The 26,175-nt window shown below is 38.6% G+C and overlaps 1 protein-coding gene across 1 annotated transcript; it reads left to right on the top strand.

The window, feature by feature from the left end:
- The first annotated feature begins 1,361 nt into the window (after positions 1-1,361).
- On the top strand, positions 1,362-24,661 carry LOC5569012 (fasciculation and elongation protein zeta-2). Its single transcript, XM_021849792.1, has 5 exons — positions 1,362-2,069; positions 13,187-13,542; positions 13,602-13,841; positions 24,181-24,270; positions 24,332-24,661. The coding sequence occupies exons 1-5, from the start codon at positions 1,597-1,599 to the stop codon at positions 24,412-24,414; spliced, it is 1,242 nt and encodes a 413-aa protein (XP_021705484.1). The 5' UTR covers positions 1,362-1,596; the 3' UTR covers positions 24,415-24,661.
- The last annotated feature ends 1,514 nt before the right edge of the window (positions 24,662-26,175 follow it).

The following is a 26,175-nucleotide window of genomic DNA, read 5'->3' as shown; positions in this document are numbered from 1 at the left end:
CAGCACAAGCAATATTGGAATAGTTTGGAGTCGTAGCGTCAAACAAAATTGTATATTACTGAGCCATCTCCAAAGGTGGCGAAGTATTTAACAAATCTGTCAAAGCAGAATTGCAGTCTCTTGGTCAGAGCGTTGACAGGCCACTGCCGACTCAACTATCACATGGCAAATATTCAGCGTGCTGACTCATTTGTGTGTGATAGTTGTGACTCCGATTATGGAACTTCGTATCACCTGATATGTAACTGTCCAGTTTTTGCGCAAATGCGATTCCAATTACTTGGTAAACACTTATTAAGTGAAACTGAATACAGAAGCCTGAATCTTCAGGACATCCTGTTATTCTTAACCCGCTGTGGTAATGAGCTATAGGCTCTCTACGCTCATACGTTTTGCAGTGCCCTTTTTAGGGCGCTGTTCGAACCCATTGTGGTATGGAGCTACATGCTCTCATTTCGCTTATGCGATCTTCCCTCTTCAAGGGACCCCACTCCTATTTCCTCCCATCTTTCCCTTCCCTTTCCTCTCCCATCGGGTAGATGATGAAATAGGCTCAAATATGGCGATGGCACAAATCTCCCAACTGGTGGGGAACGTGCCTTTGGAGCCGGCCTTCTGATACCTGATACCTGCCTGACACAGAACACCTAGATATACGAAATGAATGTAATGTTTGACATGATAAAACAATAATTTAATACCACGTTTCTCAACAGGGGGTCCGCGGACCCCCGGCTATGCAAAAAGCACGCTGGAACGAACACCTCACAGCGAGCCGTTTTTTCGCCGTTATCAAGGTTGAGAAACAGTGAAGAATGTCTTAAATTCTTCTGAATATAGAGCTTCAGTCCAAATACTAATAATATTAGTATTTGGACTGAAGCTCTTTATTCAGAAGAGTTTAAGACATTCTATTAAACTATTGTTTTATCACGTCATTCATTTCGTATATCTAGGTGTTCTGTGTCAGGCAACACAATCATCCTATATATTAGTCTAATATATAACGAGAAAAACTAAAATATTCGATTTTCTTTATTTGCTGGATCAGACATAGCAATTGATATCGTTTTGATCTTCTAACAAAATTAACGCTTTACGCCCCACATATTTGAATTTGTATCATAAACTCCACCCATGCTATAATTGGCTAAGTCTACTCATGGTTTAATTGGCTAAATCAACGCTAATGCAAATGCTACAAGCACAAACTGGCAGAGATGCGATGCATTGCAGAATACAGAGATATATCCAGATAGATTTTGCACATTTTGCCGCCTTCCGCATAAATATTGTGCCCAATTCTTTTACTATCCCCTACAAAAAAGATTGTACAAATTTGCTCCGTCCCTCTTTCTCTTTCGTTTTGACGGTGAAAATTATACCAAAACAACAGAGTTTGCGCAGATCAGTCGATGTCTGTGCTACCCAATTTGCTTTTGAAAAGTATATCGAGCGCACATATTTTGTTCAAAAAATTTTAGTTCCACGGAAAAATTGTGTTTCAGAGAATAAAAAATAGTTGTAAAGTGATTATAAGTGCGCTAAACGTTAGAGAAAGTTCGGCTGTTTTAATTTTAAGGGCATTACATAGTAATGCGGGACCTGGCGAATAAGATGGCAGAGCTCAAGTTTGAGGCCCCACTTGCCCAATGCGAGGAAACTGATGAGTGGGGTCCAGTGGAATATCATACATCTAATTCTAACATCACAAAGAAATCTGCCATCAATAATGTTGTAAACTTGAATAATATTCAAGATTCCATGATGACGAAGGCAGAAATCAGCGAGCGTGAAGTGAATGAAGTGAATTATAACACACTGAAATCCGCTGTGAAAAGTTCTAATGGGAATAACATCACCCTTACCAATGTGGATATGAACAACAAAATCAATATTATGAAGGATAACGTCGACAATTTTGCGGAAGGCTTTACGGGCAGCCTGGAAGATCTAGTCAACACATTTGATGAAAAAATCACAAAATGTTTTGGAAATTACGAACAATCCGTAGAGGAACTGGCCCCAGTGCAGGTCCGGTCTCAGGACGAAATCATGAGCGAGTGCCAGTAAGTAAATGATCGATAACATTTGATTAAAACACATTTTCATCTCTCTATCTCTCTCTCGGTCATCGGTGACTCATACATAAAATATAAGTGATGTTGCATGCATACATATGTGACGTGCACATTTCGATCCGCAAACATTAGTAGGCCAAGAAAATTATACATCCGTTCCATTCATTCTTCGATCATGCTATCAGTAGTACAAACTAACTATAGGGTTTGCGGGGAAAAATCGATGCAGTGTAGTGTATATTTGCTACTACGGAGCTTATGTCGATACGACTTTCGGATTACAGTGTTGACCATATATGTATGTAGGAGCTCTGTTGCAGAGATGTTTACAGAAGAAAAAAATATGATAATGAGCTTGAGTTAGGTACCTCATGTCACGTCAGTATATCGCGGGAATTTGTCCCAATGCAGAACTAACATAAAATGTGCGTGTAATAGAGCAGCGAAATGAGCGGTTTTTTGCGTACTTTGTATATTTCAGACATAATACTGACTTATACATAATAATAAGTTAAAGATAATTATTATTTTGTTTAGCCAGAATATCTTTTAAATTCAGTATTTAATATCCCTTATTTAGACATTATGTTTAGGTAACGACTATAATAGTCGTTACCTAAACATAATGTCTAAATAATGGGTTGTATATCACATCAGATGCCTTATACAGCGCACTACTTCCGATTAAAATATCAATTTTCGTTATTTAAAATCGACCTAAGCACGTTTTGGCCAATGATTTATTTTTATTCGTGAATTTATGAATTTTGGTTTTTGATTTTACCAATTTTTACTTTTAAGGAATCGCCTATCTCGATGCGTGGAAAATTTCTTCCAAGAAATGGTCAAGAAAATCACATTTTTCTGATCGCAGTACGCAGTTGAGAAGAAATGTCACTTCAAAGGGGGCTCTCTGTAGGAAATTTCTTGACCCTTTCAGTCAAGGAATTTCTTTACTTTTCTTGAGTGAAACAGCATACGAAACAGCTTTAAACATCTGTGGCGGCCGGGTGCGGCCGAATTAATGGAGACATGCATACCCCTTGTTCTGTTTACTCGAAACATTTTCTGGTTACCGATTTTTTGACAATAATCAAAATTTAAGATTTTGCGATATAAGGTACCGTGGGGCAAGTGGGTAATGGAATTCGCATAGTTGAGATTCTTCAAATTCTAGAGACTTTAAATTGAAACAAATGAGGTCGTGTATATTTTTTAGCTTGACTCCCACCAAATATAAGCAGACTGCTGAAATTGATTTTTATGAAAAATTGAAGCAAAAATACAGAAAAAGTTTTTGAAAAATGTCTCCTTACTTTTCACTTGCCCCAAAAGTGGGGCAAGTGAAAAGTTTACTGTTTTGAACAATAAATTCAAAAACAAACAGTTATATTCACGATTTCTATTAGCTGTAACATTTGTTAAGCCACACTTAGATTTTTTTCACGAGCTCGGCTGTGCAAATCTCGGTTTCCCGATTTTAACCGAGACTCAGCTAACAAATTGTCCGGTTGCTTAGCAAGGAAGCACGATTTACTGATACTCGGCTTTTATTTGCTGAGATCCCAGGAAATTTATTTGCCGACTACTCGGCTGTGCGGATCTCGGTTAAAATTAGCCGAGATTCGGCATTCTGAATTAAGTGTGAGGCTTCTCAATGAACAATAACATGAGTAACATGTAAACAAAGAAAATGTTATTATTTTTTGTTATTATGTTATGAATTTTCTTCTGTTCAGTTATGTTAGTTGAAATGATTCGACAACATTATAATTGCACCATTCCCAATGTTAGTTCTTACATTATAGGACAGCAATTGCATTTCTGCTCTGTAGAATTTCCACCGCTCGTTATTTGTTTTTGAGAAAGTCGGATATGACGTCGGATAACTCTTCGGGAGAAACCAAACGGAATCCTTCAATAACGTATATTTTTATGGGGCCCAGATAGCCGTAGCGGTAAACGCGCAGCTATTCAGCAAGACCAAGCTGAGGGTCGTGGGTTCGAATCCCACCGGTCGAGGATCTTTTCGGGTTGAAAATTTTCTCGACTTCCCAGGGCATAGAGTATCTTCGTACCTGCCACACGATATACGCATGCAAAAATGGTCATTGGCATAGTATGCTCTCAGTTAATAACTGTGGAAGTGATCATAAGAACACTAAGCTGAGAAGCAGGCTCTGTCCCAGTGGGGACGTAACGCCAGAAAAAGAAGAAAGAAGAATAACGTATTTATAATCTTTTTTATGTCGATAGACATATACCACATTTTTATATTTTGAACTTGCTTTACATAGACATTCCACGAGATTTCCGTGTGTTCTCTGTAGTGACTAGACCTTTTAAGAGCTGAATTTACACACTTTTTCGATTACGCTTCCCTTAGAATTTCAATGAAGTTAGACTAAATAATTAACACTTTCTTCATCATTTTAAAACCACGTTTATTCTTCCCAAAACACATCAACAAACTGATTCCTCTTTTCCTTTCGTAAACCTATGCCTACTATGATCTGAATTGATTTCATTTTCAGTACTAGTTAAACAGTTCGTTGGCTCACGAACATTTTTTTTTTGTTTTAACTATACTCTGCTTCTAACCTCTCATAATCCCTACATTCTCTAATATTGCAATTTTTCAAAACGTCTTACTTTTAATTGGCTGCCCGAAGTAGACATATTAATATTGTAATGTTTGGCAACATTTTCTAGAGAAGTTCCATGATTTCTAATAGCTTTTAACGCTTGAGTATAGTGTTTCTTGAATTATCAGCACGTTATGTTTTTCTATGATAATTGCGAACCATGTTCACTCATGGCTACTTAAAGAGAAAACACAAATTCAATCTCTAATGATAAACTTTTCACTTGCCCCACCTGATAAGAAAATTGACGGTGTTTAAATTTAGTCATTTTTAGGTCTACGTAGAATTAATTCTAAAATTTTTTTATTGCAGTTTGAAACTGTCACAGAGGACAACTAAGCAGTGGTACAGGAAATTATTTTCCGCAACTTTTTTCCGTTGAAAATATTAAAATAAGATTGTACGCCGCCAAATTGTTACGGAATAACAGTTGACAGGTTAACAATTTTTCGCTCTTTTATGCAATAATGGCTGAAAAATCTCAGAAATCTCTTACCTATCGTAATGTTCTCAATGGCCTCAAAGGTTTACGCATGAGTTTAAAACGTTAATTCACATATTCAGTAAAATATATCAATTGTTTTCACTTACCCCATTTACCCACTTGCCCCGCGGTACCTTAGCTGAATTGTGTTCACTATGTTGAATTGCACTACATTTTAAGTAAGCTCCCGTTAGGTGGGCTATAGCCCATCTAAAACAAAAGCGCACGTCACTTTCGGACATAAACAGCAGTTTGTCAATGTTGGTAGGCCGGAACTTCCTTTTTAATAGATAATGTGAAAACTCGAAACTCAACCCGATTAGTAAAAGTGTTTCACTATGGGGCTACAGCTTTAGTGTAACGAACAAAATTTGACTGTACCTACTTCGAAAAACATTCAATTTTTTTCTGAAGCATTTTTTATTTTTCGTGTAGCTAACGGAAACCAGTTTTAAAAAGACACTTACACGTTAATGCTTCCAGTGGGCATTTTGCCCTTTGAAGGAAGCACCACACTAGACAACGGACTAGCATGCAACGCCCAGTGGTACAGTCGGAGAACATTCCTCACGAAAAGTTTTCCAGCCTGCAGCGGGAATCGAACCCACACACCTTAGCACGATGCGGCAGTTTTGGAGGATTCATCAGAATCCTTCCTGAACTTTCATCAGAATTCTTCTAGAATTTTCATCAGCATCTTTTCAGGGTTCCCATCAAAATTCTTCCAGAATTCCTTTAGACACGTCAGAATCCTTTCAGGATTTTCCTCATATTCCTTGCTAGATTCCCATCATAATCGTTTTACGATTATCAACAAAATCTTTTAGGGTTCTCATCAGAGACATTGCGGAGATCTTATCAGAATCCACGATTTCCATCACAATCATTCTAAAATAGGATATCATTAAACACCTACGAATTCTTTTAACCTTTCGGTATTCGCGCGTTGTACTTTGTACAACACACTTGGTTTTGCGAATATCCCAGGAGCCTGACTACTTAGAAAAATGGCGCCTTCGGCAAAGTTGTTTAGTGGCTCATTTATGGAGTTAGTTGTTTTTTTTTTAATTTCTTTATTAGTATCATTTCAAACATTACATTCATTATTTCTTATATCTAGGTGTTCTGTGTTATTAGACAACACTATCATCCTAATTTGCTAAAACAAATCTAAGATTTTATTAACATTTTGTTAACAACATATTACATTTCATTTGTCGTAGCAGTTCAGATTTTTTACAGGTGAGTTGATTTCACCCGCTTATAAAAGAAAAAAAACGTTTTGAATATACTTAACCTAACTAAAACATATAACGCATTAATCGTGGCAATAGAAGATTGTAACGATTTTTGCCTGAAATTATTGATTATTTTATTTGACATTTGTTCCAATGTTTCAACATTGGATATTCTATGTAACTCATCGGTACTATACCAGGGAGGAAGCTTCAGAATCATTTTCAAAATTTTATTTTGAATTCTCTGCAGAGTTTCCTTCCTGGTATTACAACAGCTAGTCCATATTGGTACAGCATACAACATGGTTGGCCTGAAAATTTGTTTGAATATCAAAAGCTTGTTCTTAAGACAAAGTTTTGATTTTCTATTAATAAGGGGATAGAGACATTTTACATATTTATTACATTTGGCTTGAATGCCCTCAATGTGATTTTTGAAAGTAAAATTCTTATCTAGCATGAGCCCTAGATACTTAACTTCATCTGACCAATTTATTAGAACCCCTCTCAGCGTGACAACATGTCTACTTGAAGGTTTCAAATAAAGAGCTTTTGGTTTATGTGGGAATATTATTAGTTGAGTTTTGGAAGCATTAGGAGAAATCTTCCATTTTTGCAAGTATGAAGAAAAAATATCCAAACTTTTTTGCAATCGACTACAGATGACACGCAGGCTTCGTCCTTTGGCGGAGAGGCCTGTGTCATCCGCAAACAAAGATTTTTGACATCCCTGAGGTAACTCAGGTAAGTCAGATGTGAAAATATTGTATAATATTGGTCCCAAAATGCTGCCTTGAGGAACACCAGCTCTTACAGGAAGTCTTTCAGATCTGGAGTTCTGATAATTAACCTGAAGTGTACGATTTGACAGATAACTTTGAATTATTCTAACAATGTATGTTGGAAAACTAAAGTTTTTGAATTTTACGATCAAACCTTCATGCCAAACACTGTCGAATGCTTTTTCTATGTCTAGAAGAGCAAGACCAGTAGAATAGCCTTCAGATTTGTTGGAACGGATCAAATTTGTTACACGTAAGAGTTGATGAGTGGTCGAATGTCCATGGCGGAATCCGAACTGTTCATGGGCAAAAATTGAATTTTCGTTGATGTGGGCCATCATTCTGTTCAAAATAACCTTTTCAAAAAGTTTACTGATGGAGGAAAGCAAACTGATTGGATGATAGCTAGAAGCTTCTGCTGGATTTTTGTCTGGTTTTAAAATTGGAACAACCTTAGCATTTTTCCATTTGTCAGGAAAATATGCTAATTGAAAACATTTGTTGAATATATCAACCAAAAATGATAAGCTACTTTCTGGAAGTTTCTTGATGAGGATGTAGAAAATTCCATCATCTCCAGGAGCTTTCATATTTTTGTTTTTTTTAATAATAGTTCTCACTTCTTCCAAATCAGTCTCCCAGGCATTTTCGAAAACGTTCTCTTGATTTAGAATATTTTCGAAGTCCTGAGTAACTTGATTTTCAATTGGACTAGTAAGTCCTAAATTAAAATTGTGCGCACTTTCAAACTGCATAGCAAGTTTTTGCGCTTTTTCGCAATTAGTTAGTAATAATTTGTTTTCCTCTTTCAATGCCGGTATTGGCTTCAGAGGTTTTTTCAAGATTTTAGATAATTTCCAAAAGGGCTTAGAGCCAGGGTCCAATTGAGAAATTTTATTTTCAAAATTTTTGTTTCTTAAATCTGCAAAACGTTTCTTGATTTCTTTCTGCAAATTCTGCCATATAATTCACCAATGACAAAAATTTTTGACTTATTGCGAGTCAATTTTCGCAAGTCAGTTTGGAGCAAATTAACTTGCTGCCCAGAGCATTGAAAAGGCAAATAGGCAGCTATGAAAGTATATTTACCAAGCTGTGTTTCAACAGAAACACCTAAAGTTTCAAAAACTTTAGTTTCAAATGACGAAAACAGTTGATGTTTTATACGCCTATGAATGATGATTGCAACTCCCCCACATGCCCCATCAAGTCGATCATTACGATAAACAAAATAGTTAGGATCTTTTTTTAGTTTGGATCCAGGTTTTAAATAAGTTTCGGTAATAACTGCTATATGCACGTTATTAGCTGTAAGAAAATTAAACAGCTCGTCCTCTTTACCATTCAGAGAACGAGCATTGCAATTTAAAATATTTAAGTTATTATTTGGATCCATTAGAAAAACGTAATCCAATAACAATTTGATTTGTAAATTTTACACCTTCTTGGACTGCTTCAGTCATAGTGGTGGCTTTGAACATTGCATCAATCATTAGATTCAATTGTTCAGTTAGAAAATTAAAATCAGAGGCAGACATATCACTTGAAGTGGGTACATCTGATGATTTGGAATTTTCGGTAGACGAAGAAGCGGAGTAGGAATTACCTGTGGCGGTAGGGTTTTTTCCATTTGATTTGAAACAAGTAGAATGGGTACTTATGGAACGAATAGGGGAGGAGTTCAAATTACCTGCTACGATATCGGTAAAGGATTTTCCGTGAAAGATTCGAACGGCTACCCGACGGATTAAAATTTGTTTGTGAATGAGCATGATTATGATCTTCCTGATGGGTATGATTCCTAATCAAACGATCGTTAACTGAAAAATGAGCATTGTTCGATACTCTACCAGGCGAATTCCGGAAACGACCGTTATCGTAACGGATATTATCCTTCATCTGCCTGGCACGAGCCTCAACGACTCTCTTGCGTGAAGGGCATTCCCAAAAGTTAGCTTTATGAGGGCCCTTGCAATTGGCGCATTCAAACTTTCTGGTATCTTCTTTCACAGGACAGACGTCCTTAGCGTGAGAAGAACCTCCGCAAATCATGCATTTAGCATCCATGCGACAATTTTTTGTACCATGACCCCACTTTTGGCACCGACGGCACTGGATGGGGTTCTGGTAATTTCCTCCAGGTTTCTGGAAATGTTCCCATGTCACACGGACATCCAACATAAGTTTTGCTTTTTCTGAAGCTTTAATATTATTTAGTTCTTTTTTGTTAAAGTGAACTAAATAATATTCTTGAGAAAGCCCTTTCCGAACAATGCCAGATTGGGTTCTTTTTTTTCATAATGATTACTTGGACTGGGGAAAATCCAAGTAAATCATTTATTCCATTTTTGATCTCTTCAGGAGACTTATAGTCACTTGAGAGACCTTTCAAGACAACTTTGAACAAACGTTCAGTTTTGTCGTCATAAGTAAAAAAAATGTGCTTCTTCTCTTCAAGATGTCTGAGAAGAAGTTCACGATCTTTAAGAGTTTCCGGCAAAACGCGACAGTCTCCTTTCTTTGCGATTTGGAAGGAAACCTTGATTCCCCTAATGGAGTTCAAGATCTCCTGCCTAAATCCCCCAAATTCGGAACAACTGACCACGATAGGCGGCACTCTTTGCTTCCTCACTTGAATCAAAGAGCCTGGGCTAGAGGCTGCTTCGATTTGGTGTTCGGAAAATTTGTCTAGAAATCGAACTGATTGCTCATTTCGATACAATTATTGATTCCACCCTTGGAAGAAACTTCGCATTCCGGGGAAGCGTCCTTTCTTCCATTCTTGCCACGTGAAGTGACAGTTTTAAAACCCACTTTTTTGGAAGGAAGTAGTGAATTCAGAGATTCACCCTTCCTTTTGTTAGTTGTTGATACCATGTTTAGTTAATAAACGAGAAAGACGTGACCTTCGAGAGGTTTTTTGCCAAGACGGTCCAACGAAAAATCGAAGGCACGGGTCCAAACAAGGATCGTAAAGGGATCAATAGTAGAAAAAATAGTACTGAAAAGTACTGTTTTAGTAGCACTGAAAAGTACCGTTTTTAATTTTAGCGCTGAAAAGTACTGCTTTAGGTAGTTTTTAAGAAAACTTCCAAGAGCAGAGAGAATTCTTGTACGCGCAGCACGAAGGTACGATGCGCACTGATAAATTTTAGGTGTTTCTTTACATGATATGTCTTATATTTCCCTTGAAACACATTGCAAACTTAGTGTCATTGTATAGAGGAAGGATAAAGATTTCATCTGTGACTAATTTGGCGGCCATTTTGAATTTGGCCACCATCTTGAGTTTTGTTGGAAAAATCTTTTTTTTTTCATCATTAGCGCACCGTTTGTTTAGAACTCTGAGGTCACCATCAGAAAGCTGAGAAGAAACTGAGTAATATAGGCTATCGTTGATGTCATCGCTGATGCAAATTTCTGCAATTGATATTTCTAGTGAGGTCAAAAGGAACCTGAATTGACTGTTCTGACCTATCACAATTGTTTCTGATGGAGGTTAGTATGGGCAAGTGATCACTACCATGAGGATCACGCCGATACACATATCAGCTAACGTATACCAGGGCAAGTTGAAACGGCAGGGGTAGAATGAAATAGCATAGTGAAATTAAAGGATACGTTGTTTTACTATAAGCATAAGCATAGATGACCGTACAATCCGTAGTTGCTTCTCCGTGATTGACCAGATCAATTCAAGTTGCACAGAGATTTAATGAATGGGGCTTGGGATTAGCTTACCATTCTCAATGTGCATAAATCGAGAGCTCAAAATTTAAAAGTCTATAGCGGCGCCGAGCACGTCCTTACGGTCATCGGGGGAAGGGAAGGAATGTTAGTTAGACAACTGTTGTTACTATAGACCGTGAACACCTCTGCGTCTCCACAGTTGGCATGGAAAGTACATTGTGTTAGTGAGATAAGGTACAGATCTGGAAGTCACCAATATTTGGTGATGCGATTCATGATATAATCACGCCAAACCGGATTCGCGATATTATTCGATACTCGCATGTACGCCTAACAAGTGTTCGTCACTCGCCTCGCGAGAGGAAGCGACGCGATCAACAGATCAAACACTGCTAACGAACAGCGGCGCTTTTTCATTTCACTACGCGAACGATGCGCGACATGTTTGATCCTGCCCTCATCGCCTGCCCTCACAGGAGCAAGTGTCAAAGTCGGAGGATCAAACGCCACTAATCGAATCGCGGCACTTTTCCACTTGCGAACGACGCGCGACATGTTTGATCCTGCTCTCATCGTCCGCTTCCGCAAGAGCAAGCGTCAAGGTCCTGATCCTGCCCTCATCGCTCGCCCCCGCAAGAGCAAGCGTCAAGGTCGGAGGATCAAACACAACTAAGCGAATCGCGGCACTTTTTCTTTTCACTCCGCGAACGACGCGCGACATATTTGATCCTGCCCTCATCGCCCGCCCCCGCAGGAGCAGGCGTCAACGTCGGAGGATCAAACACAACTAAGCGAATCGCGGCACTTTTTCTTTTCACTACGCGAACGACGCGCCACTTGTTTGGTCCTGCCCTCATCGCCCGCCCCCACAGGAGCAAGCGTCAAGGTCGAAGGATCAAACACTACTCTAAATGATGCGTTGTTTGACTATAAAACATTTAGTTAACTCGGGAATTTACCAAATTACCTATCCATCTGCCTGATACGACGGGCAAGTTGTTGGAGAGATTAATCCCCAACAGGTTAGTACTTATACGGAAAGTGGAGCAGGCCTGTCTAACAACCAATTTGGATCTTTGGGAGAGATAGCCCACACACTACACTGCCACATAAATTAGTGATGTAAGCTTCTCAAAAACTATTCGACACAGAGAAAGAGCAGAAAAGCGTTAGAATTATCTAGGGAGCACCTCAAGGTTGTCCGATGTCCGATGACGTACTGAGGTTGCACCCTAGTGCAGGCATCAAAAAGGCATAAAAAATAATCAAAAGCTTCATTACTTACTTACTTATTTGGCTTTACATCAATTATCTTGATAAAGCCTCGCCAACAATATTTCGCAAATTCACTCGGTTCATGGCCGCTTCTCTCCATCCTCGACTGTGACCCACGCTCTCCAGGTCCTGGTGCACCTGGTCAATCCACCTAGCTCGCTGCGCCCCACGCCTTCTTGTTCCGACCGGATTCGTAGCGAACACCATCTTTACAGGGTTGTTGTCCGGAATTCTTGCAACATGTCCTGCCCAGCGTATCCTTCCAGCTTTGACTACCTTCACGATACTGGGTTCACCGTAGAGTTGAGCGAGCTCGTGGTTCATCCTTCGCCGCCACACGCCGTTCTCCTGCACGCCGCCGAAGATCGTTCTTAGCACTCGGCGTTCGAAAACCCCAAGAGCTTGCAAGTCCTCCTCGAGCATAGTCCACGTCTCATGCCCATAGAGAACTACCGGTCTTATGACCGTTGGATGCGGGGATGAATCTTTCTTGACCGCAGTTTTTTCTGGAGCCCATAGTAGGCACGACTTCCACTGATGATGCGCCTTCGTATTTCCCGACTAACATTGTTGTCAGTCGTCAACAAGGATCCGAGGTAGACGAACTCATCCACCACCCGTCTATCGTAACACTGCTTCCTAGGCGGGCCCTGTCGCGCTTAGTTCCGCCAACCAGCATGTACTTTGTTTTCGACGCATTCACCATTAGCCCGATTTTTGTTGCTTCGCGTTTTAGGCGGGCGAACAAATCTGCCACCGTTTCAAATTTTCTCCGAATAATATCCATGTCGTCCGCAAAGCAAACAAATCAAAAGCTTCATACACTGCGCAAAATAGTGAATATTCTAATCGAAAGGTTTCCAGCTTGAGTTGTCGTCAATCTATCAAAAGTTTATTCATGATTCTAGGCTAACTCCACAATTATGTGTCTAGTATGATTCCGCAATATAATACATTTTCTAAAATTTTGTTGTTCTCATCATAATTGTAGGATGTGGTGGACCATTACGGGCAATTTCGGAAACATTTTACCAATCGATTGGTCAAAAACGTACGCGAGACAAATGCATGTACCGGCACTGAAACTAGCATCATCTTCCGACCGAACCAACTACAATGACATTCAAGATCTTAGCTCCGAAGATGAGGCCGTTGCTAACGATTTGGATATGCACGCATTGATTCTGGGCGGCCTTCACACTGACAATGATCCGATAAAGACAGCGGAAGAGGTCATCAAGGAAATTGACGATATTATGGACGAAAGCGCCTCCGAAGACGGCATTGTTGGTAACGAAATCATGGAAAAAGCCAAAGAAGTTCTTGGATCTCCCCTCTACGAAGAAAGTAAGTACACCATTGCTGGAGCATCATACACATTGATAAATTGTCTGATCTTTCCACAGAGTTACGCTCTCTAAGTATTACTCAATTGAACGAACTCTACATGGAGATGGAAGTATTAATCAGAGAATTCTCGGAGACTCTCATATCGGAGTTAGCGCTACGTGACGAACTGGAATACGAAAAAGAGCTGAAGAACACATTCATTTCCTTGTTGTTAGCAGTACAAAATCGTCGTCGTCAGTTCCATGTCGAAAGGAAGAAGGGAAAGTCGCAAAATAAGCCAGTGGCGGTTACAAGCAGTGAGTATCGAGCATGTATTAAAACGAGTCGATCTGGGTATTGTTAGACTCGTTTAAGTAACCATGCTGTTCAAGCCCAATGTGAAAACGGGCTTCGGCAAAGTTGTAACTGATGAATGTATCTGACAGTATCAGCATAGTTCTAACAGATTGAATGAATTGCTTGTTTTATAGTAATTTCTATGCTAACTTTGAAGGGCTTGTGCAGTCTCAGTTTTCATGCAAATGGGCTCACATTTTGGGAGGACACCTAGAATTTGATCTAGAATCAAATGAGCGGTGTGGAGCAAAAACGTTTTTTTAACCACCCTACACTAGCCAAAGACACGGTTATATGGAAAATTTTGATTTTCGCTCCAGTCCACTTTTTGGATTGAATTTAGGTCATAACAACTGTGCAAAATTTCAGCTCGATCGGGGAAATAATATTTTAGAGCTAGCCGTTCAAAGTTTACTATGTGAAATCTCTGTAACTCTGGTAAGTCAGATGTAAGAATATTGGGGATGATTCATATATCACGTAATTGCATATTGAAAATTTAGTGGGCTTTGTGGCCGTGCGGTTAGTGTTACCAAGCATTTAGCCGCATCGAGTCAAGGAGTGTGGGTTCGATTCCCACTGCAGTTCGGAAAACTTTTCGTCGGGAACGTATCTCGACTATGTATTTCCGGTGGCCATTCCTGGGTAATTTTGGTGGGCCAGAAGAACCAAAGTGGTCATTCATCTAAAATTGAACTAGCAGAGTCACAGGTACCCAAAATCATGAAGATTGAGGCGTCGCATGCCTAGTGTTGGTACAAAAACTGAAATGTCCCACAATACGGCCATCTCCGGTGGTCATTCCTGGGTTATTTCGGTGGGCCAGAAGAACCAAAGTGGTCATTCATCTAAAATTGAACTAGAAGTGTCACAGGTATTCAAAATCATGAAGATTGAGCCGTCGCATGCCTATTTTTGGTACAAAAACTGAAATGTCCCACAATACGAGTATTTCCGGTGGCCATTCCTGGGTTATTTCGGTGGGCCAGAAGAACCAAAGTGGTCATTTATCAATAATTGAACAACCAAAGTCACAGGTATTCAAAACCATAAAGATTGAGCCGTCGCATGCCTAGTTTTGGTACAAAAACTGAAATGTCCCACTATTTGAGTATCTCCGGTGGTCTTCTTCTTCTTCTTTCTGGCATTACGTCCCCACTGGGATAGAGCCTGCTTCTCAGCTAAGTGTTCTTATGAGCACTTCCACAGTTATTAACTGAGAGCTTACTGTGCCAATGACCTAACAATGAGCCAGAGTGGTAATTCATCTAAAATTGAACTAAAAGAGTCACAGGTATCCAGAATCATGAAAAATGAGCCGTCGCATGCCTAGTTTTGGTACAAAAACTGAAATGAGTTGTCGCTTGCCTAATTTTGGTACAAAAACTGAAATGTCCCACAATACGGGTATTTCCGGTGGCCATTCCTGGGTTATTTCGGTGGGCCAGAAGAACCAAAGTGGTCATTTATAAATGATTGAACTACCAAAGTCACAGGTATTCAAAATCATGAAGATGGGGCCGTCGCATGCCTAGTTTTGGTACAAAAACTGAAATGTCCCACAATACGGGTATCTCCGGTGGTTATTCCTGGGTTATTTCGTGGTAACAATGAGCCAGAGTGGTCATTCATTAATAATTGTACTAGCAGAGTCACAGGTATTCAAAATCATGAAGACTGAGCCGTCGCATGCCTAGTTTTGGTACAAAAACTGAAATGTCCCACAATACGGATATCTCCGGTGGTCACTCCTGGGTTATTTCGTGGTAACAATGAGCCAGAGTGGTCATTCATTAATAATTGTACTAGCAGAGTCACAGGTATTCAAAATCATGAAGACTGAGCCGTCGCATGCCTAATTTTGGTACAAAAACTGAAATGTCTTCACAATACGGGTATTTTCGGTGGCCATTCCTGGGTTATTTCGGTAGGCCAGGAGAACCAAAAGAGTCACAGGTACCCAGAATCATGAAGAATGAGCCGTCGCATGCCTAGTTTTGGTACAAAAACTGAAATGTCCCACAATACGGATATCTCCGGTGGTCACTCCTGGGTTATTTCATGGTAACAATGAGCCAGAGTGGTCATTCATTAATAATTGTACTAGCAGAGTCACAGGTATTCAAAATCATGAAGACTGAGCCGTCGCATGCCTAGTTTTGGTACAAAAACTGAAATGTCCCACAATACGGGCATCTCCGGTGGCCATTCCTGGGTTATTTCGGTGGGACAGAAGAACCAAAGTGGTCATTCATCAATAATTGAACTAGCAAAGTCACAGGTATTTAAAATCATGAAAATTGAGCCGTCGCATGTCTAATTTTGGCACAAAAACTGAAATGTCCCACAATACGGGCATCTCCGGTGGCCATTCCTGGGTTATTTCGGTGAGACAGAAGAACCAACGTGGTCATTCATCAATAATTGAACTAGCAAAGTCACAGGTATTTAAAATCATGAAAATTGAGCCGTCGCATGTCTAGTTTTGGCACAAAAACGGGTATTTCCGGTGGCCATTCCTGGGTTATTTTGGTGGGGCAGAAGAACCAAAGTGGTCATTCATCAATAATTGAACTAGCAGAGTCACAGGGAAGCAAAATCATGAAGATTGAACCGTCGCATGCCTACTTTTGGTGCTAAAATTGTGTGGTCCCATATTACGGGTTTCCCGGTGGCCATTCCGGTGCTCCAAAAGGACCAGAATAACCATCCATTCATTATTTTGGCAAAATACATCCAAACATAAAAAATCATAAAGAATTGGACACAATTCATTTGGTTTTGGGGTTCAAATCTGAGTAATTTCATCGAATTGTCCAGATTGACCACCTCCCGGGACTCCAGGAACCAGTTCCGCAGGGACCATACTGGATCGAATTTTTCAGGGAATGTGCGCCGGTAATTGGCCCCTTATTACAGAAAAAAATTATGCCAAAATATCCATCAACCGAATAGTGCCGATGTGAATTACATATACAGAACTGCGATGGAAGCTTACTTTTCGGATGTGCCGGGTTTCTGGAACCGGGTATGAATAACTAAGTGATTTGAGAATCTCTATTCACAGTCCACGTGAATACCTGTTCAACAATATGAGGACGGTTCAGATTACTTGTTTAGTTACGAAACTACAGGTCGTCAAAGTAAGGGTCTCTAAAGGGACTTTTTTCGTATGTAGCAGGTTCCCGGTGACCACAGTGACCAAATCCAGATCTCCGGGAGGGTTTCTGAAACTAGACATGTGTGCCTTTCATTTAAGCCCAACAGAACTAAATTCGGTCAACACACTGATTTTTGCGAGCTGTTTGAATTTTCGGGTCGAAAACGACCCTAAGTCACAATTTGTAACTTTTTTTTATGGATGCTCCCTTAGGGGTCATTCAAAACTTTTGTTTCCGCAGGTTATTTCAATCAAAAGTTACATTGATTTGAATTTTGAAACGGGTCGAAAAAGACCCAAGGTTAAATCGATGGAAGGGGCGTAGACATGAAAGTTAATGTTACTCCATGTTAATTTACACCATGTGTCATAGCTAATGAGCTTTTGGCTTAGGTTTAAGCGCCACTCCACGCTTTCTGAAACGAGAAGATAAATTTCCAAAACCCCATGATGAGCAGAGTCCAAAGAATTAGCAGGAACAAACTTACCAAATCCGTTCGCTTGCCTTAGCGTCGAGTAAAAAGTCATTACCGTAAAACGGGGTAACTTTGATAGTTTTTTCGAAGAAGACTTCAATATAACTGCATGCTGTTTCAAAGAATTATAAATTATATTTTTAATACAAGTACTGGCATCCTACCTATCGATTGCAGTTGATAGATTGCCAAAAAAAATATTTTGAATTGGTATATAATTTTTCATATAATCGAAAGTTGGTTTTCTGTTTTGGGATAACTTTGATAATGAAGTCTGAATCGAACAAAATTTAATGAATTACGAACATTTGTAGGGCATTGCATACCTCTAGGCGTTTAACGTTATATGGAAATTTCTGACTAAGATTACAAAAATGGTCCCAGTTTGTGAAAATGCTTTTCGCTAAGAGATTTGAGACCGTTTTCAAAATCTATGATAACTAGGCTATCAAAGATAAGTGACCAACTATTCAAAACTACATCAAATAGTGATCGTAGAACAGATTGTTTGTAAGCGTTTCGAAAATGATAAAATTGTGTAAATTTTTGATATTCGTATAAAAAGCCTCAAATGGTCTCGATTCAAATGAAAACAGCTCTTACATGAAGTGACATAATAATATTCTTCGGTTTTGCATTCGTTTTGCTTAACCGATTAGCAGAAATTATGATATTTCGTTTAGTATGTGGTAGGTTACGCACTATCAAAGTTACCCGCATTATCAAAGATACCCCGTTTTACGGTAGGGTAGATGCACCAATAGTGGAGGTACTAAGCACGATTGAACTTCATATAATCGCCTTAATTCAAGTAGCGCACTTAATGCACATGTTAATGTTGTAACGGGAAGTAACGACCATTGACTTAATGAAAAAAATGATTTCATCGTAGTAATCCACGGCATGTCAGTGAAAAATAATACCTCCACTATTGGTACACTGTTCCTTTAGTTATTTTTAATTTGTGTTCCTATAGTTGCGGTATCCGTGGTTTTCTTATGGGATCCTCCACTATAGGAACACTTTACCGCAACTATTGGTGCAAGCAAGAAAAGTTTTAGCAATTTTAGTGATATTTCATCAGTTTTAAAGCAATTTGAATGTTCTTTTTAAGTATTCCGTGTATCAACAAGCCAATACGTCGATTGGCAGTGTCGGTTCTGTGGCTAATGTAATAAAATCAGTGAAAACGACATTACCGCAACTATAGGAACACCCACAACTAAGGGAACACTTACCCTACCACAAAAAAAAACATTTTGTTGGGAAATTTATTCCACATCCTTTGAACACGACATGGGTGCATTTTCGCCATAGACGCTGCAATTCTAGCATAACAAAGTCAGATAGGGTGGTGAACTTGAATGGATCATAAGCAATCAAAAGAAGGAGACTCGACGGTCAAACAAAAATGGTGCATCTCAGCTGATCAGTCGTTCACCACCCTAAAATGCATGAAGTTATGACTTTAATATCCTGCAAATAAAGAATAAAATAATATGTTAATCAGTCCACAGTCCGGGAAGTCTCCTCTTCTGCGCTTACGGCAGCCAGTATTTATAGCTCAGAAATCACGTAGGTACGATCAAGTAAAAGGTACCAGAGTCATAAGGAGATAGGTAGACATGACAGTCCTTTCCCCTTTAGAATGCCACCTTCACGGTATAACAACTCATACAACGAAGAATCGGAAATATACCTAAAAAATTTCACAATTGTATGTTCATAGTACTTATTTCATGACAAACAAACATTGGATTCATATTGCTCAACATTACATATGACAACTTCGTCAACACTAAAGAACAATTTCGTTCATCTCGATATAATATCTCGCTTCACAAAAGAACAACTATGTTCACAATGTACGACAATTTCGTCAGCTCTAAAAAACAATTTAGTTCAACTCAAATTGGCGATTTCACTATACTCAAATAAATAAAATTGGCAAACTCGCCACCTCAAAGAAAAACGATAATCGCCAACACACGTTTCCATGATCCTCGTCGCCACTTTTATATCCTGCAAATAAAGAATAAAATAATATGTTAATCAGTCCACAGTCCGGGAAGTCTCCTCTTCTGCGCTTACGACAGCCAGAATTTATAGCTCAGAAATCACATAGGTACGATTTGTTTGATCATTGTCCCTTTGGAATTGTAACGTGAGAAATTTGATGAGTCTTCAATTCAATTTTTGATTTATTTTGCTATATTTTTATTATAGAGACTTTTAGCTCTGAGCTGGTTCGTCTCTTCTTAATCCAACTTGGTTTCAAGAGAACATTACATATTACCGAGTTGCAAATTTTTGTGAAGTAGGTATTTTTAAACTGAAACTTATTTTATTCCTTTCAATTGTGAAAATACTGAGAAATACTATCAATGTAATCCTGTCAATTAAGGATAGCAAGTCAGCTATAGTTACTCAACGCACATCCATGCAAATCAGGTGTGATCTTGAATATTAAAAACTAGCAACTAGGGTTGTCATGTGTATTACTGCTTACTGGGAGTCGTGGGTTCGAAGCCCAATCAGAATATGTTTGACGATTTATTAGCGGAATTGGGAGTGTTTCCATGTAAAGTATTTTATTTTGTTTAAGTGCTTCTTATTGCAGACAATTCGACCGAAAAAAAATTCCCCAGTCAAAGTGGATCCTGGAAGTGTTAAAGTTCTTTACTTTAATGTGAACCGTACATAAATGTGGCTTACTGTTGTGTTTCAGACAATTTGTAGGCGAAAACCCCCAAGTGGTTTATCCTACTTTTCGTGCATGAATTGTTGAATTTTGTCAAGATCCCTTATGGAAGTTCCTTGTCATATTATTGGAAAAGTACTAGGTAGATTCCTGACTCAATTCATAGTGGACTCCTCCAAAATATTACAGCAGGATTTTTGCATTGATAATTTCTCCATTAAGATTTGCACTGTATTACTGACATTATATGTAGGAGCGCCTAAACAGTACATCAGCTAACACTTCAATAGTCACATTGTGTTAATTATTCAACACAGTTCAGAATACATCGCTTTTCGTTCACAGCAACTTAGTGCTTCTGGCGATGGTCAACCACGTGGCGATCGGAAGGGTTAATCATTGGAGAGATTCGGTCTTTCCATAAACATTGATTTTAAGAACATCCATCTTTAGGGGTCCTTGAGACGTTTGTAATGCTTCAAAGGGGGTCGCGGCTCTGAAAAGGTTGAGAACCACTGGTCTAGTTATATTACATCGAGGGTACATTATAACGAGATTTGACTGAATATATATCTTACTTATCGCTGTCTGCCAATTTGGAAAATATTGATCATAAACTAGTATTAACGTATCGAAGGGTTCCGGATGATTTGCAATATGATCGCACTTGAAGAACATCAAAACATATTAGGTTTTTAAACCGTTTGGAAGTAAATTGATTGGGTTGAAATAATTGAACTCGAAGAACATAGTCCCTGTGCCAAATATTGATGTTGTTTTTAGCTATCAGTAGTGTATCTGTCAGAAATCAGAATAAGTATTTATATGAACGGGAGAACGGGTGGTTGCGCGACACCCGATAGCCAGAATCTATCTCTTGCTGAATTTAACTTTTTAAGGACTGTCGATTTTGTCCTCTTGTGGTCTATTGTCCTTAAAAAAAATAAAATATTTATGAACTGTTGTCTTTTGGTAGACCCCCCCCTCCTCCTGCCAAAATGTCACCACATGATTTATGGATGGCCCCTTATGCATCTTCCATATTTTGAGAAGTGTAGTTTTGAAAAACACACCTAGGTCATCATTGTTTCTTCTTCTTTTGCCAGAACAAATCGTATTTCCTCATCTCCTACATTGTTAGTAATACCCTTATGTTTGCCCTTCCTGTCCACACAACTGGAGAAATTATGTGGCCTTTCACTTTTTCCGTGATAAAGGTGGGAATAGCGTCAAATGGTCGGAAATTGACACCAAAAATATGTAGATTTTTATAAATTTGTACTCACGAGTTTTCACCCTGATTACGCCTCTGGTATAATAAATATACATTTTTAATATAGATACAGGGTCCGTTCGATTTTGGCACGGTTCAGTTTTGGCACGGTTCGATTTTGGCAACATACCGTTCGATTTTGGCACGGTTCGATTTTGGCAACATACCGTTCGATTTTGGCAACACCGTTTTTTTTTCTTTCAAATCAAAAGTATGTATTATTTTGTTTTAAATGACTTAGGGGCTGTCCGTTAACAACGCAGACCATTTATTTTTGGAAATCTCAAACCTCCCCCCTAGTACACTTTTGTCCATACAAAAAAAAACATTGTATGGGCCGTAGACATCGGCCAACCCCCTCCCCAAAGTGTCTACGTAGTTTATGAACAGCCCCTTATGTTTTAGTATTTAAAGCGCTGTCTATAAACCATGTGGTCTCATTGTTAAAAATCTCAACCCTCTCCCCCTTCCTTATGGTCTTCTGCCTGTAATGTAGTTTTTTTTAATTTGTATGAATTATTGTCTTTGGTCTGAACCCAGAACATCCTTCCGCGCCCCCTCAAAATAAACCACGTGGTTTATGATGGGTTCACCATTAACGTCGTAGTCATATTATTTTCCATGGATGCGGAGGAGGAGGGGGGTTTGGGTCTTTGGTCGATGTCGACGGTGCATACAAATAAAAAAATGTATTAAAAAATGTTTTGAAAACTTCTACCCTTCCCCTCCCCCCTTTTTGGTCAAGTTGTTTATGGGCATCCCCCAATTGGTCAAAAATTTAATCGTTTGCAACATAGGAGTATAAATTAAAAAAAAAAAATGTGAACAAAAAAAACCGTTCGATTTTGACACGGTTCGATTTTGGCAACACGAAATTCACAAGCTTGTTGCCTAAATCGAACGGACCCTGTAATTATAAATTCTGTCTTTAACTACTATTATCAGCATTAAAATTGTAGTTTTAGTTGAATAAGAAAATTTTACAATTATATTCGATATGCAAAAATTTGCATCTTTAAGAGCCCCTCCTGGCTACACCACAGGCCCGTCACCCGAAAGGTTTTGGTTTTTTCCATATTTTGACATACACTCAAAATAATCCACACGTCATTGCTACGTGAAAACATACGTGGTTTTTTTCCATCGCACTTTTCACGTAGCACTTACGTGAATCGTAGGTACCACAGAATGAACGCATGAACTACTGAGTTTCGTCCGTTCCACCAACGATACACGTAAGAGCTACGTGGATTCTCCCGTACTTTTTACAAAGCGGTTCAGTAGGCCCGAGATGATTTTTCAATGGAAGTTATTAAAATATTTTGATATCAACTGCCCTGGTACTGTTTCTCATCTTTCAATTTGGTAATAAAAAGATTAAATTGGCGAGCTATTTAGACATTTATTCTATGCAATCACTGTTCAAGTAGTTCGCTCACGGGTACTTGTGCACTGACGGTATATAGATCAAGCAACTTAAAGTTGTAGTTAAATCAGGACACTGCTTTGATTTGTTTGCCGGCAATTGTCATTTATTACTGCTCTTCATCTCTGGGGTTATGTTGAATTCGCCTTCAAAAGTACCCATGTCCAGTTAACTTTGCCGCTGTATGGAATAACATCAGATATAAAACACTAATTAATATGTAAACTTTGCAAATCCAAACTATTTTTACCTTGAAATTGTTTTTAAAATTGTTGTCGAGTCCTGCAGCTCCTCAAGCTCTCAGAAAAAAAACAGTGGACGTCTTCTTCGCGCTTGAACACAACATCGAATGAATGCGAAATGCGGTTGTCAAAATGAATTCAAGAGCCAATGTGAATTTCACGTAACTCTGATTGGTTAACCACGGTAAACATTACCGAGTCACCATTTGGTGTTTAATAATAGCATGGTAAACATCACCTTGGCCAGGTGAAGCCGAGGCAAAATGAATTTCAAACGGTCTACGTGATTTTCCACGTAGCAACGACGTGTCGATTTTTTTGAGTGTATAGAATCCAACAAAAATAGTCCGGTTGAAAACCCCGGGGGCGTGATCGTGACCCTCCCTTGTAAATATGGCCAAACTACAATTTTGGTCTAGCACCTCCTGTCCCCCAGTTTCGGACAGCTTCATTTGTTACATGATATCTTTGTAATTTTTGCACCAATGTCTTCAAATATATACATTTTTTATGGATTTTATTGAACATGGTATCAAAGATACAATAAAAATAAGAAGATTGAAAATTCATAACAACACGTAAAATGTGTTATTTTTCATCATATATGAAAGAGGTTTTTTAATGAACCACTTGCACACTAAGTAAAACTCTAATTACTCTCGTGAATGTTGCAAACTCATTAAATTACAGAATCGATGCATTTCCAGGTCGTGTCCGGTATTTGTTGCCACCTTTTAACATTGATCAATTTGGTACTAAAATACATCATCAAAATGCAATGTCAAAATTCATATTTATCTTTTCAAATTTATTTTCGTGCGCTACAAAAACGATAATATTTATCATAAATAGGCATTAATACCGTATAAAAGAAATAGTTTTTGAATTACGAATTCTGCGGCTTAGGTGTCCGGTACTGGGGATCTCCCACTATGCACGAGCTAATTTTAGGGGTCTTTTGTAGTAGATAACAATAATGTTTATTGTCTCATGATTTATGTTTTTATACTTTCACTTCCAGATGGAACAGAACCAAAGTATCTTACCACGGTTATTCCGTATAACCTGGACACTGCACCAGACAACCAAACTCTACAAATACTCATAAAAAGTAAGTATAAGACAAATAAATTTTTGTCCATCCAAGTTTAATGCATTCTCTATTGTTTCAGTTTTGAAAGCCATAAATGAAGATAGTCCGACCGTCCCGACTCTTCTTACCGACTATATTTTGAAGGTTTTATGTCCTACATAAGCAGGAACTATTCCTCTAGCTTGAAAATACTCTTACTCGCGCGTATTAACATTAAGCTGCTATTTAGAACGCACGTTTAAAAAGCTTCGTTCTCAATGTCATGTGGACTCATTGAAATATTACGACAGAAATGTAATAAGAATAATATGCACCTAAAATAATTATTTTAAATTTCGTAACGGTGGTTCAAAGCTTAGTGGAAATGAATAAAATAAAAACATTAACCTTATAAGCTAATAAATTGGAATTTCATATGAACGGACGCGACACTAAGATCAATGGTAACCAAATTGAACTAATGTGTGTGGCATCGGTTTGTCTGTGTATAAATTTTACTGAAAACTGGATGACATTTTCGTTAAGGTCTATATTTTGATAGTCAACATTTCCCCACTGAGCGAGTCTGTGCTAGATCAACCATACGAGTCATCATAGCGATCCCAAGCGTCCCATCATACCGTAAGTACTTGAGGGGGTGTAAATTATAAGTTGCCTTACTTCCTTCTGCAAGGACATTCTTTTATTAAGGTTCCACGAGGCAAAATAGGTTCCAGAGGCATCGTGCAAAAGTTTGGGTTCACCTGAACTTACTTAAAGCACGAAAAATCTGTGAAATCTAAAGCCCATTATTATTTGCGTTTGAAAAAGCTATGAATTATTGAAATCGGTTGAAAAATGGCAGAGATATTGACAAAAATGATTTGAATGACATGAGCCGCACATGTGAACCCAAACTTTTGCACGATTTGCATCATACTGAGGGGTGAACCCAAACTTTTGCACGATGACTTGAATGACTGTTTCATCGATTTTGAATAGTCTTCAGATTTTTCCGCAACCTGTCAATGGTTGCTACTCCGTGATTGATCGGAACTGGTAAGAATTGCACTACGATCCAAATGAATAAGGGATGGGAGTTTCCGCTTACTCTCGAAGTGCAATTTTAGCAGATCTAATATTGTTGATCAATAACGGCGCCGGCCAAGTCCTTACAGTCAGTTGGGATGGGGAAGGAATGTTAGGGTGTAATGATTGTTGCTTCTAGAGACCGAGAATACCTCTGCATCTCCACAATCACCACGGGAAGGGTGTTTATTAGTGAGGGAGGAAAAGATCTGGGAGTCACCTTTGGTCGGTGATGCAATCCATGGACAAGGGGGAAATATACAACTTATATTTAAAGCTAGTTTTGTATTTTTGTCTCAAGAAGTTTTTGGTAGAAGATTAAAAAACTCGTCAACATCTATAATGTCGAACAATTCAAAAGAGGTTTTTATTAAAGGCGAAAACTGAAAATTACACGTATATAATTTAAATTATATGAAACAGGAATAATGCTGACACTTGTAGTGACGAACCATACATATTTTCTTTGAAAATTGCATATGAGTATTACTGTGCATTTTTTGTCTCGAGATGGTAGAAGTTTTAAAAAATACGTCGATATTCACAATGTCGAACACTTCAAAAGATATTTTTAATAATGTCAAAAATAGAAAAATATATGTACAGTGCTGTTCTGAATAATAGCAGCGCATGTCGATTTTCATACAAAATGCTCAACTTTGACATGCTGTAGTTTTGTTCCCTTTCAAGCAATCGAGTTGAAATTTTCTCCACAGAACTACAAATATGCCCAATTTTGTAAACACAAAATTTCAAAATTTTCTAAGCCCCTGCCGGAAAATGAGATACTAGGTGAAATTGTTCGAAAAAATAGCAGTTTTAAAAATTTGAATTTCGGCTTGACATTATAGTTTT

Source organism: Aedes aegypti, chromosome 3, assembly GCF_002204515.2.
Source record: "Aedes aegypti strain LVP_AGWG chromosome 3, AaegL5.0 Primary Assembly, whole genome shotgun sequence".
Lineage (NCBI taxonomy): Eukaryota > Metazoa > Arthropoda > Insecta > Diptera > Culicidae > Aedes > Aedes aegypti.
The sequence above is the reverse complement of the archived record's forward strand: the minus strand, read 5'-3'. Positions and strand labels throughout refer to the sequence as shown.